Consider the following 16,335-nt stretch of genomic DNA (forward strand, 5'->3'; position numbering starts at 1 on the left):
AGCAGCACATAGATTCTTTTGAGAAGTTTATTTGTAGACCTCAGTTCAGTGTAGATGTGTGTATGAATTTCCCTTGTATGACCCCCACTGATCCACAGCTATCCCTGGACTTCATGAGTTAATGTGTGACAGTTCTGGTAGAGCAGCAACAGTATGCCAAGGAAAACAAAACTGACTCCTCTCCATAAATGCCAGTAAAATACAGACTTTAGTCTGTGTCACAACAACACAGTGTAAAAGGTACCGCCCTAAAAATGACGCTTGAATAGGCTTTCAATTGGTTTAATCATCATCTGCTTATACCAACGCCTGTTCACCTTCATACTGAGAGCCACAAACCACATTCCTGTAGTCATGAGGCCAAGCTGATCTGAGTCACACGCTAAGAGAGAGAGAGAAAGAGAGAGAGAAACTCTGCTGAGACACATCTGAGTGTGAAAGTAACATACGCCACAGTCTGTTTGTGCATCCAGACATATATATTGCTGCTTTCAAAGGATTTACCATGTGGACCGAGAAGGGAATACAATCATCACAGCTTTGTTGACGTGATGGACTTTCATCTAAAATGCAGGTAAGATGTGTTTGATCATATAAAATATGGACTTAGTTTTATCTAAGGTGGTTTTGGTTTCATTACCTCACAGTCTCAGAGGTGGGCAACTCAACTGAAACATGCTGGGTATCCATAGAAAAATACAAGCTTTTTAAATCATCATTTGTACACAACAAAATGTGACATGGCTTCTCCTTTTTTCTATACTCACCTGAATATCAGATGAGAGCTTTTAGTTGCATTAAGATTTTAAGTTTTTGGAGATTATTTAGTGTAAGTATGGCATCCCTGCTCAATGTGCAAAAGTTTAACACAAATTTTTCTGCAGGACTTGCTTCCTAGTTAGAAACAAGTGTTCAGGTTCAGCACACTCGGGTGTGAAAACGGACAAGATGCAACATTAAGATAAGAGACTGAGTTGAGTGTTTACTCATGAGCTCAAGACATCTATGCTGTTTCCTCTATGTAGTGGAGAAACACTGCTGCATGTATGTGAATGATATATTTTCTCTCTTGAGCAGGTGCAGTGTAAGCAGACAGTGATAAATTGTCCTGAATGCTGTGTGACTTTATTTACATGCAAGGAAGTGAAATTAAGAGTGTAGATAAAATCAGAGAGGAGGCCTGTGTGTGTAAAGAAAGAGAGGGCTGGGAAAAAGGTTTGACTGAGGGGGTGAAGTCATAGCACAACTGCAGCAATGAGTTTTCACACCTCAGTGCTAAAATGTGGCTCCGTCACAAGCATGCAAGCGAGAGTATGTGATATAAAGAGACCCAGAGGGAGCTGGGTTTGACTGTAAGTAGTATTTTTTAAGTTCTATCACGAAACGTGTGTTGTTGAGGTGCAGAGTAGAGATAAAAATACCTCTTATCCTCTCTTAACAGACTGAGCTACGCTCCAATGATACAATGTGACATTCTGGACATCTAATCTAAAGGCGGTGCAGATATCGGCAACCCTAAGGGCTCATAAAAATGAAAATTTACTTAATTCTACTCCTCTAAACTGAATCTATACAATAAATGCGTAATATATAATATAGCCTGTTATTTGCCAGCAGATAACATCATCACCATGTCACTGCAGTACAGGCCATCAGCCCTGAAAGCAGAAGTGAGCTGGTTTCCTTCAGGTTTTGAGACCTACAGTATTTGCCTTTCTTTAAATAAACTGTGGACATGTTTGTCAGAGATAAAGGCTGTGGTTTTTCTGACCGACTTTTTAGAAAGAGATAACACTCTGGCTTGGCTGTTGTGCTTGTTCTGAGAATGACAAGCAAACCTGTCTGTTAGGACAATCTTTCACGTTATAGCTCAAGTACCCCTCATCGGCATCATTCTCTATGGATCTTTAAATGGAGTATACACTAAATGTTATTATTTTAAATGAACACTTTATTCACATAAAAGAAGGTACAGTGACAGTCTTTTTTTAATACAACAGAACTACCTACTATTAGCTTACTATTTACTGCTTATATGTCACCTTTAGCTAACTATGTTAACCTTTAATTCTTACTTTTGGCTAACTATTTCAGGGGTAATCCATATTTTAAGTAGACCATAGGAATATCACATTTGTATGCACATCATTGTACTTTATTTCAAACAAAACAAAAAAAGCCAATAAAACTATCCATCCATCCATCCATTTTCTAACCACTTATCCTCTTGATGGTCGCGGGGGGGCTGGAGCCTATCCCAGCTGACATTGGGCGAGATGCAGGGTACACCCTGGACAGGTCGCCAGACTATCACAGGAGTAACATAGATAGATAGACAACCATTCACATTCACATTCACACCTACGGACAGTTTAGAGTCACCAATTAACCTGCTTGTCTTTGGACTGTGGGAGGAAGCCGGAGTACCCAGAGAACACCCACGCTGACCCGGGGAGAACATGCAAACTGCACAGAGGGGCTCCCACACCCGGGTTTCAACCAGGAACCCTCTTGCTGCAAGGCGACAGTGCTAACCACCACACCACCGTGCCACCCCCAATAAAACTAATTAGAATTAATTTAAAAAAAAATTAGTTTCACTATGAATATGTGTATAAACAGTGTAAATGACAATTAAATCTGATCTTTGATGCGCATGAAAGCCAACTTTATTTGTTCTGTAAGCATCCCGAGAACAAGACCAGATCAAAAGGGGTTGGACATGGAAACAAAAACACTTTATTCATGCAAGTACAACAATAAATGTTTTACTACTTGCAGAAGAATGGGAAAACATTATGAGAAGGTGCTTACCAACTTATAACAGCCGATGTTTTATATTCTTAGCAAACTCCATTTCATCTGGGGGGCTTTCTAGAGTCTAGGTATCAATTTAAATGATGACAGTCATAAATAATATCAACAATGAGTCACAATCTAATCATTCTGTTTTAAAGATGTGGGGAAAACTTTTTATATCAAACTGACAAACTTATAGCATTCAGATTCTCAAGTTGCACCATCAGTCCCTCAAGTTTGCCTTCAACCTCCATGCTACAAAAACAAGACGGACTTTAGAACACTGTTATCACATTTAAAAGTTTGTGTGATGTGGGTTTTTTTTTTTTCAATTTAATATGTCATTGCACTTTAATAGGTACACCAGCTTCCATAGATTACGTAGCTGAAGATTAGTTTCCTGAAATTCACATATATTCTGTTGGACGTCTTCCCTAGTTTTCTTGATTCGCTGTAACTTCCTGCACAACACACACATACACACACTCAATGCAAGACCTAATAAAGGCTTAAAAGTATAGTTGACCAGCACCATTATTTCACCTATAGCGTGCACAGGAGACTCGGCACCAGTGCTGGGGAAATTTCTTTAAAAAAGTAGAACAACAACATCTTAACTGCTCGTGATACATTTTTGCCTTATCTTCCCATCATGTCCCACTGTGCCTAGAAGTGTTATCTAACTAAAGGTGTAGGCTACTTTATATAGTATCTTTAAGTTCCCAAAGTTAGCTATATGGCTTTAAGTTAGGAGGTTTACATTAATTTACAAGCTTTCTGCAAAAACAACAAGCTAACATTATGTCAGGTTTCGGCTCAGAGTGAGAGGGCTTACTTTTTAGCTATCCTAAATACAACCTTTAACGTTAGCCATCAATGTTTCTCTTTTAGCTGTCCTCAATGTGTTTTCAAAATTAAATAACACATATTTTACTGTAATATTTGAGTTGAAAGCCAGCTATAGGGAAGATACTGTCACTTAACTGCTGTCTATTCTGCTACAAGTCCGTTACAACCATTTTGTTACAGGATACTGTAAACCGTTAGCTAATGGTTAAGTAGCTAACAGCAGTTGGATGGCAGATGCTAGCATTACATGCATAACTTAACATTAACTGTTTTGTAAAAGATTTTTTGTAGGCATTTTAAAATCAATATAAATTAGCGATTATAGCAACTTATAGTTGAAATAAAATGTATGCCATCTGACCTGCCGGTGTGTTCGTGGTTATTTCGCGGTGTTTATCCTTACTTTTATTTTTTTTTTCCCAAGTCCTTAATCATTATTTCAACTATTTCAACCATTTATCCATTACTTTTAACGAATTACTTTAACTTCTCTGCTCACGTGGTAACATGAGCTAGTTTTCACGTATGCCTACACTCAAAGACGTGATTCTAATATGTTCCCTACCCCCTGAGGTGTGCCTGTGGTTGGGAATCACTGCGGTAGGAAACACCTCTAATGAATACTACTAATTTATCTTACATGATGGGATATGCTGCTTCGAAAAGTTCCTCCATATTCTTACACAACAGCTTTGCTCTTGAATAATCAGCTGCCTGTTTCAGTCATAGTCACATGAATGGTAATATCATGGTGTTATTTTGTCACACCTGCAGGGTCTGGGTCATGACTTCTGTTGCAATCCTTTCTTTTGTGACTCTTTTGTTTGTAACTGCTTAGTTGTGCATGACTGGTGACAAATGAAACCACCAGATCCTCTTTTGGCATGACTTGAAATGAACCCTTCAGCGATTTTTGAACAAAGGTTTCGGGATCTTAGGGTTCTGAGGAACTTTTGCAATTTCAATCTTTCAGAAATTCTTAGGACATTGGAAAATGTCCCTGTTCTTGGTAAGACAGTGGCTGTTTCCTCCGGTCAGTGTTGGTGAGGTCATTCTCAGGTTGCCTCATGTCCTCTTTCTTCTTCAGGATGGAGTGACCTCTCAGATGATGGAGGACAAGAACGGAGTTTGTCAAGTGATGGAGGAGAGTGAGGTGGATGTGCAGATCAGACAAACCAAAGCTCAGCTGCAGCAGGCCGACAACAACAGGCCTAACTGGTCAAACGGTAATCGGCTGCTACTTTATTTGTTTTTATTTGGTAAAATAATAATAATGATGCATTTTATTTATAGCCACCTTTCAAGCACTGAAGGACACCTTACAAGACAGTTAAAAAAACAAGCAGCAATATGTTTATTGACCATAAAGTCAAACAATTCAAATGGGCTGAGGGCTCTAGATCCCATGGCAGTCAAGCAGGCAGATGGTGATATGAGTTGCAGGTGAGGATCTAAGAGTATGGGAGGGTGTGTAGATATGAAGGAAAAGGGGCTTGATTGTGAAGGACCTTAAAGGTGAGAAGCAGAATCTTGAAATCAGCATCCTGTTTATGAGTTGATCAGAGCTAGTTTACTAATACATACACCGATCAGCCAAAACATTAAAACCATTGACAGGTGGGGCGTCGGTGGTTTAGTGGATAGAGCAGGCACCCCATGTACAAGGCTGTTGCCGCAGCGGCCCGGGTTTGACTCCAGCCTGTGGCCCTTTGCTGCATGTCCTTCCCTCTCTCTTCCCCCCTTCACGCTTAAGCTGTCCTATCAATTAAAGGCTAAAACGCCCCAAAAATATCTTAAAAAAACAAAAAAAACATTGACAGGTGAGGTGAACAGCACTGATCATCTTGTTACAATGCAATGTTCTGTTTGGAAACCTTGGGCTCTGACATTCTTGTAGTTGCCACCTGACATGCTCCACCCATCTGAACACCAGTGCAGAACAGGTACACCCCTTATGGCAGCGATACTCCCCAGTCACAGTGGCCCCCTATCAGGACAATGCGTTATGCCACACCACAAAAACTGCTCGGGAGTGGCCCGAGGAAGGTGACAAAGAGCTCAAGGCATCGACCTGGCCTCGAAATACCCCAAATCCCCATCTGATCAAACATCTTTGGGACGTGCTTGTAACCCAAAGGAATCAAAAGATCTGAAGTTAACGCCCTGGTGCCAGACACTATAACACACGTTTTTGTAGTGTGGCATGGTGCATTGTCCTGCTGGGGGGGGCACAGTTATTGACAAGTGCTGTTACGTTATTTTGTCTGCAATGGTGTTTCGGTGATTGGAGTGCGTCAAGTAGCATCCACATGAATGCCAGGACCAAAGGTTTCCCAATGGAACATTGCACTGTAACAAGATGATCGGTGTTATTCACTTCACCCACCAATGGTTTTAATGTTTTGGCTAATTGGTGTATACCCTACATATTTTTCTATTTAATGGTACTGATAGACAATACGGTGTTCCATTTGTGGCAAAATGCTGTTGTCATATAAAGTGTTCGTACTTTCATAGCACACATACAGTGTAGCACTTTTGTTTCAACACTAATGACTACACTGTATCACAATTTATTTCATCTACATGGACATATTCATGTTGAAGAATATTGTTTAGCGTGTGCCACAAATGGGCCAGTCCACCATTAAAGATAAGTTATAAGTTATATAAGTTAGTCTAGATAAGGCATAAATGGAACTTTGTAATATTCATACTGCAGGTAACCTTTGTCCAGATAGTCATGTACAAAGATAACAGTGCTTATTAGATCATAAGACTTCACTGAATCTTTCTAACTTTCACTTTCACCCTGAATAAATCCTGACATTGTTTTGAAAACCAAAGTAAAGTATTAAATATGTGTCCAAAATCCCAGTCACGCTAAAGTCACACTACTATTGTTACAGCTGTGTTGCCTCATAAACCTTTGCCCTGCAGTGCTTGTTGCAGGAATCTTTTAGTCTGTGTCGCTAAAGTGTAACAAATCAGTGCTCTCATTTTAGAATATTTCATGAATGACTCTACTGTATTCTGTACCGACACTTCTTATCAACATGTATTAACCATAACATCAGCTTTAAGACTGGTGCAATCATGTTGATCCAGACTGTCTGGAAGTATCATATATAAAATCTGTATCAGCTTTATTCTAGCTCTCCCTTGAAGTTATGTATCAAAAGTCTTGGGCATCATTTTATGCACATTACTCCAAATACAGCTTAACTTTAGGATCTCAACAAGAATTTAAAGCAAAGTTCTGTAGGTTCAAATAATATTTGGTTGCACAGTATAAGTTGTTACTGTCTGGCCCACATTAGGTCGGTTATTTATGTATATTTGACAGCTCTGCTTTTGTGTTTTGTGTATGTTTGATAGCACATCCACTTTTTACTGCTGCCATACACTACAGTGTTGCTTTTAGTTTTTATTTCATACCTCTGTTTCCTTCTTTGCAGACAATTGCACAGGCACAGGTTCTTGTCACACTTTTATTTTTTAGCATTTATGTAATACTGATCCTGTCTGGCTTTCTTTCTCTCTCTCTTGATCGCACCCAGGTCAGTGTGTTGTGGCAGTGCCGAGTTGTTCAGTGCTCAGCCCGAGCTTTGATCTGTCTCTGTGCCGGGCCAAACTGGAAAATAATGGCTTTCAGGTCAGCACACACACACACATGCACACATACAGTATATGACCTACTGTGGCACTGAAAACTTCAGATATCTTTACTTTATTCCCTGGTTAATTAAGGTTGTGAATTTGTTTCATGTTTTTAGATTCCAGTCAGAGACATGGAGGCTCCACTGAAGACGGCCCTGGACGTTCCCTCAGTCAGGAGATACATGGTTTTCAACTCAGCTATCTTCCATTTTATATTGGCACCAGTATGTCATCCAGCTTTCTGTCTTACTGAGAATTTACTCTTATCATATCCTTTGCTCCTCATTCTTCTGCTGTTTTAATGCTCTCACTACTTTTCTTTCATTTCCTCATGTTTTTATACTTTTTTCTGTTTTTGGTTTGCCTCAAATGAGCAGTAATGTAGTATTACACTTTAATATAGTTTGGAAACCTACGAGAGACAGATGCAAAAGAAGAATGTTCAAAGAGGCCAAAATATTCAGCATTTTATTCTGGAGTCAATCTGCAAAAATCCTGCAGTTTCCATAATAGCTCTTTCATTGGACTCTTTCAAACTCTATTCCCTCAGTTAGTAATACAGGCTATCTGTTGAAATATTGAAGTCTTAGACAGATGTTTCGTCCAGGCATATTTTCCTTGACTTTAGTAGATATACTGTTTTCAGAGGCTGGGTAATATGCCACTTGATCAGTTAGCTGTCCATGATATCTAAAATCATGGGAATGCCCCTTTAAGATTGCTCATATGATCTTTACTGTAACTAGTACAGTGAAATTGCTCAAATTCTAGGAGTCAAGGATGCCATAAATAATCACCTCGGACAACACAGCCCTTACTGTATACTGCTGTTAGCTGTTAACAGCCTGTGACTTATGGGTTGTTTCAATTTATAGGAATACCTCACCCACAAAACTATCATTTGTAGCTCCATTACTCATGCTGTGTTACCTTGAATTAAAATACTTTGTTTGCCTCACATGCCTCCACAGATGGCACAGACATTGATTCACTGAATGATTAAGGCAAAACTATATTAAAAACATCCGTTTACAAACTCTCACACAACTTGAACAGTATAATCCAAGTCTCAGTACTTCCTGAACACATGCATTTTACCTAAAAAGAAAAAAAAACTGTAGTATTGGAGTCTGGTGTCAAAGAGAGCACCGATAAGTTTCCCTTCTATTTTTTAAATGATAATGTTTATGATAACAAAATGAATATGTTTGGGAGGTATTAAGCTTAGGACTGGATAAACAACACGCAATTATACTGCGCGTGTTGTGTGAGAATTTGTAAAAGCATGATTTTAGATAGTCTTGCTGTTGTTAAATGTGGTCCCTGAGGTCCCCAATCCATCAATAATTCAATATGTTAGCAATTTTCCATGGAATCATGCGAAAAAACAAGGTTTTCTTTATGAATTAGAGGTAACATGGCATGACTAATTGATTTCTTTAACTGCCATTTTTACCACATTTGCTTTACAGAGCTGGAGCTAGGAGGCAATTAGCTTTGCTTAGCATTAAGAGTGGAGGAAAAGGGAAGAAGTTAGTCTGGCTTTGTCCAAAGAGGCACCTCTAAAGCTAATTAATGTCCACATTAAATCTTGTTTCTTTAATCCATACACAAACAAAACAAAAAATGTAATGTTTAATGTGTCTTGGCGAAAAGAAACAAAAAGATATAAGGCATTAATTAGTGATATTTAGAGGTGCCTAGAGGCATATCTATGTCCTTCAGAGCCAGGCCAGCTGTTTCCCCCCTGCTTTCAGTCTTTACACTCAGCGACTACTAGATTGATATCATCCATCTAAGTCTCGACAAGACACCAAACATTACTTACAACTTCTCCTCTCCCTCCACTAGGTGCTGTATGTGGTGGTGTGGTGTGCTGTGTTCTCCACCCTCCACCTCTACATCACTGTCAGTGACTACTGGGTTCTTTGCCTCTCTGTCAGCCTGGTCTCCATCTTCCTCACCACTGCCATCATCTTCGTCCTCCACTACAGTAACAAGGAGGTAAAGAGGGGCATCTGATACCATAAATTAATTATTATGGTCTTCCACCTGAGTTTGGATTCATCTTAAGGTTGTTGTTTTTTGTCTTTAACCTGAACATGAAATGAGAACTAACTGATTCTCAAACATGTTTGTCTGTTTCTGTGTCAGATCAACATGAACTTAGACGTTCGGTTAATCCAGGTGAACGAGAGGATGGTGAAACACAAACTTCTAGTGGCCGTGGCCGACTGGGTGCAGTCCTGCACTGGAAACATGCAGGTTGTCTTTATAAAATCAGCTGAAACTGTGAGATGTGCCAGAAGTGTACTGACATCTTTGTGCAATACATGTGTTCATGTCTATTGTTGTTAGGCTGATATACACAGCTGTTTAGCATGCCTCATTTCTTAGTTTCATCTTTTTCTGTTGGTCTCCCTGATGTCTTGGAAACAACACAACAGCATGTCAAGGAAAACAACATAATGATTAAACAAGCAGGTGATTTGGAGAGCTATATGGCACTGAGAGGAGTGAAACAAGAAGACAGAAGAATGATACAACAAAACTGTTATTAATGATGCAACAAGATGACAAAACATTTCAGCAGGCACAAAAACACAACAATGAGAAAATGAGTTTGTGAAGATGAACCAATCAGTAGATTTCTTAAATTCACAATAAGTTTTATTGACCAAAGGGTTGGTAACAAGAAAACACTGGAACGGTGTGGATTTGCTCACAAAACAGTACAAAATTCATCTTCATGATCTGTCCAGAAAGAATCCAGGGATTAGGTCTATTTTACTTGTGATATGACATAAAAAGCCTAATATACATACCCAAAGTAGTAGAAAGAATGATTATATTTACAGAAAAATTTGGAGGTCAGTAGCAAAAGACAAAGAAAGAATAAAAACACTGCAAAGATACACAAACGATATAATACCATATGTGGCTTGTACTCCAATGCATCTTCACAAATCATGTAGGAGTACAGAGCTACACTGATCAATAGAAACGCTGAAACTTGCCAACATTTGAGATGTGGGTGTTGATTTAATGGTCTGGAACCAGGCTGGTGCATCAGTAATGAACAACAAATTGAATAGTTTTGCTTTGGAAGCCACCAATGCTGTTGTATTTGTCTCCCTGCAGCTGTACTTTGTGTACTGGGACATGTCCCGCTGTCTGAGGGCACTGACTGAAACTTTAGAGGAGAGCAGTTTTGTGGCAAATGACACCCAGGTGAGTGAATCGAGTACATCTGTCCCTCTGTTTGTTCTCCTGCTGCTGTATCGATTTTTTTCTTGCGGTCCCATGTTAGTCTTCCCTCAAAAATCAATAGAAACATAATTCTAGCTGCTGTTGAAAGGGTATTTTATTTCTATATCCTCTGGAAAACAGAAGTTTAGTCCTTGAACTGTGGCATGACATTTCATAGCTTCAGTGTTCACAGCAGTTTAAAAGAATCATTGTTACACGTTCGCAGAACAAACTGAAGAAGAAAATGTCACATCTCGTCCTTGTGGCCGAGGACACGGCTGTAGACCCCGAGGTTGCTGAGTCAGATGTGGAGCAGGACTCAGATGAGCAGAGGCCTCTACTGAGACATGAGGACACGGGTTGCAGTACCTCATCCAGCCAGCAGAAGGGCGCCAAAGTCACCACTAACTACACCCTCATCCCTGATGCATCGTTACCTGCTCAGGTAAAGTGACATAATGCTGCAAAACATCTTCATTCCCACACAGAGGGAATATATTTTAGAGCCTGGCCAATATATCAGCAGTGTTGTTTTATTACACATCAGAATAAGCAATATATGTTCACTCATATACACACAAAAATGTAATTTTTTTTTTCAATTAATGCTTTTAAAGTAATACTTCACCCTCAAAAATGATCATTTCTTCACCTCTTTGCATTCTCGAGGTGAAAGTAGGTCAACACAACTCCTGAGTGTTATTATCCTTCTTTACAGGCTAAAGCCTACCAGCTTCTGATGACCTACAGTGCAGCCTATGTGAAGCTGCTGGTGTCTGAGAGGCTGTCAGGACCGCCACACCACCACCCACCCCCCCGGAGGAACCACTGCACCACCGCCCCTCTGTGCCTCTGCCAGTACATCAAAAAGAAGATCCTTCTATAGCAGAGTCCTGCTTTGCACCCATGCTCCTAAAAAGACAAACTGACATGTAGGGGCATTTCATCTGGAGCAAACATGGATTATGTTACTCGTTCAAGGACATTTTGATTGAATGAGGAACCTCTTTGGAGCTTCACACTTTAAGTCTCCAGCCTGCAGCTGCTGTAAACCTCTGTTGTTGTTTCCATGCCAACTCTTTGTTTCGTCCATTCGGTCCCAACAATGTCTGCACCCTGTCAAACGCTGTATGATCTGGCTGCTGTAAAACAATATTTGCACTCTTATGCACAGTCACGGCCTTAGTTACTGCTGTATAAGTTATTTGCACAAATAATAAATGTAGATTCTTGTGATTTGATTTGCAGTAGATTCAGCAGTATTTCTCTTCATGGTGGAACTGAAGGCAGTGGTGGAAAGTATATTTAAAGTAAGTAAAAGTAAAAGTATATTTTCTCAATTTCTGTACTTCGGTACAATTTTGAGGTGCACTTTACTTGAGTATTTCCAGTTTATGCTACTGACATCTATAGTTACAAGGTACTCTTCATATCAAGATTTTACATTAAAATGTATGATAACTTTCTAAAATACAACATATTGTTAAATATTAAAGTAGCGGTTTCTGATTTGGGGGGATTTTGACCTTTTACCAAAAATCTGTGTCTAGACTGCGCCTCTTGTCACATGTTAAATGTCTGTGAGTTGCCAACAGTTCTACCACTGTTTCCCCTTTCACATGGTTTCATTTCAATAACAGTTTGAGGCTCAAAGAGGTCTTTGTCACAGAAAAAGCAAAGATTTGAGAAAAGTCCAAAATAGTCCAAAATATTAACACAGATTTATGTAGCAGAACTTTGTTCCTTCTGTATTCCAACACCATTTATTATCTCACGAGCCCTCAAATTTATTGTGTAACCTTTAGGACATAGCAATACCTAAGGTTGGATGCTACTCCTTTAGTGACAGGAGCCATAGTACTTTTACTTTTGATACTCTTAAGTACATTTTGACACCTCCTTTCTTTACGTAAGTGAGAGTTTGACAGGGGTAGAAGAAGTATTCACATTTTAGTCCAGTAAAATAAGAAATACCACAATGTAAAAAATAATATATACTTTAAGGATGAAAAGTGCTTTTATCAATCTAGATTATTTTGGTGTGAGTTGCTGAGTGTTGGAGATATTGGCGTAGAGATGTCTGCAATCTCTTGAATGTAATTGAACTAGATGGCACTCAGCTTTTGGTGCTCAAAGTGCCAAAAAATACAAATAAAAAACTGAACAGCAATGTCTCTTTCCAGAAATCATGACCTGGTTACTCAAGATAAAATGGAGGAACTATTTTCTTCCTACTGAACTACACCCACCAACTGATGGCGAGGAAGACACCATTAATGTTTACGTCTTGTGCTGTCATGTTGTATGCTTCCTTCTGCATAGTGATACAGTTGGCAGGAGTAGTTTAGTTGTTGTTGGGTTTTTCAAATGTATTTTTTGGCGTTTAGAGCACCACAAGCTCAGTGCGAGCTGGTTCTGTTAAGGCAAACCGATATCTCCAAAATTAAACAACTCACACCAAAACAATCTAGACTGATAAATAGCAGCACAGGGAAGAGGAAAAATATGTGTTTTGATTTTGGGGTGAACTGTCCCTTTAAATTCCATCACCGAGGTTTGAATGTAGGACTTGTAATGGAGTATACATTGTTGTATTGGTTCTTTTACTTAATACATGTTCCACCACTGCTTGGAGGATTGACATGTGATGTGTAGACAAAGACAATGGAAGCATGAAGGGAAAGAAAGAGATTCCCCTTGATGCAGCTGTGTAATGATGCTGAAAGACGGTTAACACGAATCATTGGCTTTAGTTTCTCGGCTATATTACCTCAAATGTCAGCAGCAACAGAACAGAACCGAGCGTGTTTGTGTTTGTGTTTGTGTTCTCACACCTTTGGATTTATGTGTGTAGGTGGATTAGTTATCCATGTGTGTGCAGGATGCTGTGTTTCTCACATATTACCAGCCATTACCCATCAGTCCTGGTGCTGTGGCTGAGATGACAGCCCAGCGAGAGAGCTGCAGGATGACACAAACACACACAGCGAGACAGCCGGCGTGGCTGACCTGGGGGAAGCTGGGATTGTGTGATGGAGGAGAGAGGCGTGGAGCGTGAGGCCAAGTTAAATGATCTCAGAGACGCTGGCTGTCCTCAGGAGGCTAAATGGCCATCTGTGATCCTGCACACACAGACTGGCTCAGCTCCCACCTTTAGTTTTTCACTCACACTTCTTTTCCATTGGCTGGATTGTTTGAGGCCGTACCTTTTCACAGATATGACTTCAAGTGGATAAAACAATATGATAGTGATGAACCTACAAAATTTTCTAACCTGATTCTGCGGCCTCCTCAGCTTTACAGTGCTTTACAAAGTTTCAGCTCATTGTTAAGCTGTCAGCCCACAACATTACTGTTTTGGTGCATTTTCACCTGCCCTAAAAAACCCTCTATACTCTATATCACAGCTAAAAGAGCCAGATATTTCCCTAAGGAGTTGGAGGAGACTAAAACAGAGATAAAAGAGAGTGAATAGTAGACTTACATTCCTCAGGTGGCCATAAAAGCCCAGTTACCTGAAGAAAAATGTTGGTATTGACTGTTTCTGCAAACCACAGTTACATTACATTCGTATGTTCCATACATATCATATTGATGTTTCTAAAGTGATGTAGTATATGAGCTAATTTTGTCATCTGGAGGTGGGGGATTGGGCATTGAGTCACCTCAAGGCAAGATGCCTGCCACGCTGTTCAAGACCAACAAACAACAGCAAGTCATTGCAGCATTTCCAGCATAGCAACTTGTTACGGCTGTATGTGTTCCTGTGATGCTGTCCCTTTTCCCTGTCCTGTAGCTTTTCCCAGGTGTGCTGCATTGCCTCACGAGGCGCATTGCTTTGCAGGGTGCATCTTGCCTGGAAAGGAGGTGCTCCTATGCCACTAGCAGCAACAGAGAGACGTCTCTGGTGTGGGGACTGCTGGTCTTACTGCCTCTCAGCCTGATACTCTAATGTCTTTTTTGTATGTCTTCTCTTTATCTTACATCCATATCCCATGGATTTGATTGTTTTAAAGGTGTCTTATGTGGTTGATTTGGGTCAGTGGTGAAGTGTTGTTCGCCCCATTGGGCTCCCAAAGGGTGGGGTTGTAAGCAACCCGTCATTGCGTTTTCAGCCAGGATGGTACCATGAAAACCAGTTGTTTTTTACAGAGAAGTGTTTCCAGTGAGGATAGTGCCACAAAAAAGGGTTGTGCTTTTTTTACTGAGACATCACTGGGTTTCCTCTGGCAATTGTGCCACAAACTGGTTGGTTTATTTTGGCCTAGACATCACTGTGTTTTCTCCGGGGATAGTGCCATCAAAAGCAATTGTTCTTTTTACCAAGACTTCGCTATGTTTTCAGCACGAATCGTGCCATCGAAACGGTACTTTAAGGCAGAACATATTTTCCTCACTATAATCAAGTGGTTTTTGTGCCTAAACCTAACCACACATAACGTTTCCATGGTTTGCAGAAATGTACAATGCCAACATTTATTCTTGCGAATGGGTTGTTTGCTAACAAGTTCCCCACATCAGCTTCAACGGTGATGATTTGTTAATGTTGTCTGTACAAAATTTCATGGCAATCCATCCAACTGTTGTTGAGATATTTTTGTCAGGGCCAAAGTGATGGGCTGACCAACTGGCAGACCGACATTGTTGTCCCACAACGCTAGCATTGGGTTCATAAAAAACAATCGCCACCACAATGTTGAAAAATAATCAGCTGTAAAACACAATGTGATACAAGAGAAGATAGTGAGCAATACTGTAGTTCATGTTCTGACAGAGGGAGGAAAATGAGAGACGGAGAGGGAGAAAACCGGGGCAGCTATAAATAGCACCTTAGTGATGAGGGGAGAGAGGAAAGGCCACAGAGACACAGAAGATGGAGAGACACGGAGAGGATGGAGAGACACCAGGAGGGAAAAAACAGACCCAAAGAATGCGACGCCACCTCCGCCAAAGTATCGCTCACAACCCAAAAATGATTCTTTTATTCATTACTCAAACAACTGAAGTCAGAAACAACCAACGCATGTGCAACACAGCCATGAACGCAATTAGAATAATAAACCCCAAGAGAACCACATGTACACAGGTAATTTTTGGCTCTTTTAAACAAGCAACCCGTTGCATTTACAAGCTCAAAAACTAAACAAAACAAAACAAATGAAAATGAAGAACACATCTCCCAGCTGTGTGGTAAACAGCTATATGTTGCTGAGCACAGAAAAGCCCCTTCGGAGAGCACACAGGGAGATGAAGCCTAGCGCTGTATAAACTAGATATGCTAGTGACTCTATTCAGTAGACACACACTCACTGCCAGAGCCCTCTGTACAATAATAATACTAAACAAGACTGTGCTTCTTTTGCTCTTTTAACACTGAAATATCACTAAGTCAATCATGTAAGGACAGGGCCTGTATTTATCAAACAGCTGTAAGTCACTAACTTAAAAAACACAGTTTGACATTTTGGGAAGCTTAGTCACACTTTCTTGCCCAGAGTTTGTTGAGGAGGTCGATGGACTGAAGTGTATCAACAACATTTTAGAGGTGACGCTGTTGCTACGCTAAGCTAACATCTCCTGGCTGAAGCTTCATATTTAGCGCAGTGCTATCGATCTGTTCATCGAACTTTCTGCGAGAAAGTGAATGAGTATGTTTCCCAAAAAGTCAAACTATTGCTTCAAGAATGACAGCTATGTATTCTTATTACTTAAATTAAAATAGTTAAATGGATTAATAGCAGAAACAGAGGTGATCACACACCTTCTGAGACATATGTT

General features: G+C 40.1%; 1 protein-coding gene across 2 annotated transcripts; it reads left to right on the plus strand.

Annotated features, from left to right (window-relative positions):
• Window positions 1-386: 386 nt before the first annotated feature.
• On the plus strand, window positions 387-11,798 carry tmem268 (transmembrane protein 268). 2 transcript variants are annotated; one of them, XM_033636264.2, is made up of 9 exons: window positions 387-574; window positions 4,736-4,874; window positions 7,209-7,303; window positions 7,425-7,532; window positions 9,160-9,312; window positions 9,463-9,573; window positions 10,450-10,539; window positions 10,784-11,002; window positions 11,276-11,798. In XM_033636264.2, the coding sequence occupies exons 1-9, from the start codon at window positions 569-571 to the stop codon at window positions 11,441-11,443; spliced, it is 1,089 nt and encodes a 362-aa protein (XP_033492155.1). In that variant the 5' UTR covers window positions 387-568; the 3' UTR covers window positions 11,444-11,798. The 2 variants fall into 2 exon arrangements, with proteins under 2 accessions (XP_033492155.1, XP_078031819.1); XM_078175693.1 differs by lacking the exon at window positions 387-574 and adding an exon at window positions 1,493-1,670.
• The last annotated feature ends 4,537 nt before the right edge of the window (window positions 11,799-16,335 follow it).

Source organism: Epinephelus lanceolatus, chromosome 16, assembly GCF_041903045.1.
Source record: "Epinephelus lanceolatus isolate andai-2023 chromosome 16, ASM4190304v1, whole genome shotgun sequence".
Taxonomy (NCBI): domain Eukaryota; kingdom Metazoa; phylum Chordata; class Actinopteri; order Perciformes; family Serranidae; genus Epinephelus; species Epinephelus lanceolatus.

What these genes read in the sequence shown, in the direction of transcription:
- tmem268 (XM_078175693.1), top strand. Translation starts at nt 1,632, where the DNA reads ATGTCACTGCAGTACAGGCCATCAGCCCTGAAAGCAGAA. An exon ending in CATCAGCCCTGAAAGCAGAA is followed by an intron (nt 1,671 to 4,735) that starts GTGAGCTGGTTT and finishes TTTCTTCTTCAG; the next exon opens with GATGGAGTGACCTCTCAGAT. An exon ending in TCCACTACAGTAACAAGGAG is followed by an intron (nt 9,313 to 9,462) that starts GTAAAGAGGGGC and finishes TTTCTGTGTCAG; the next exon opens with ATCAACATGAACTTAGACGT.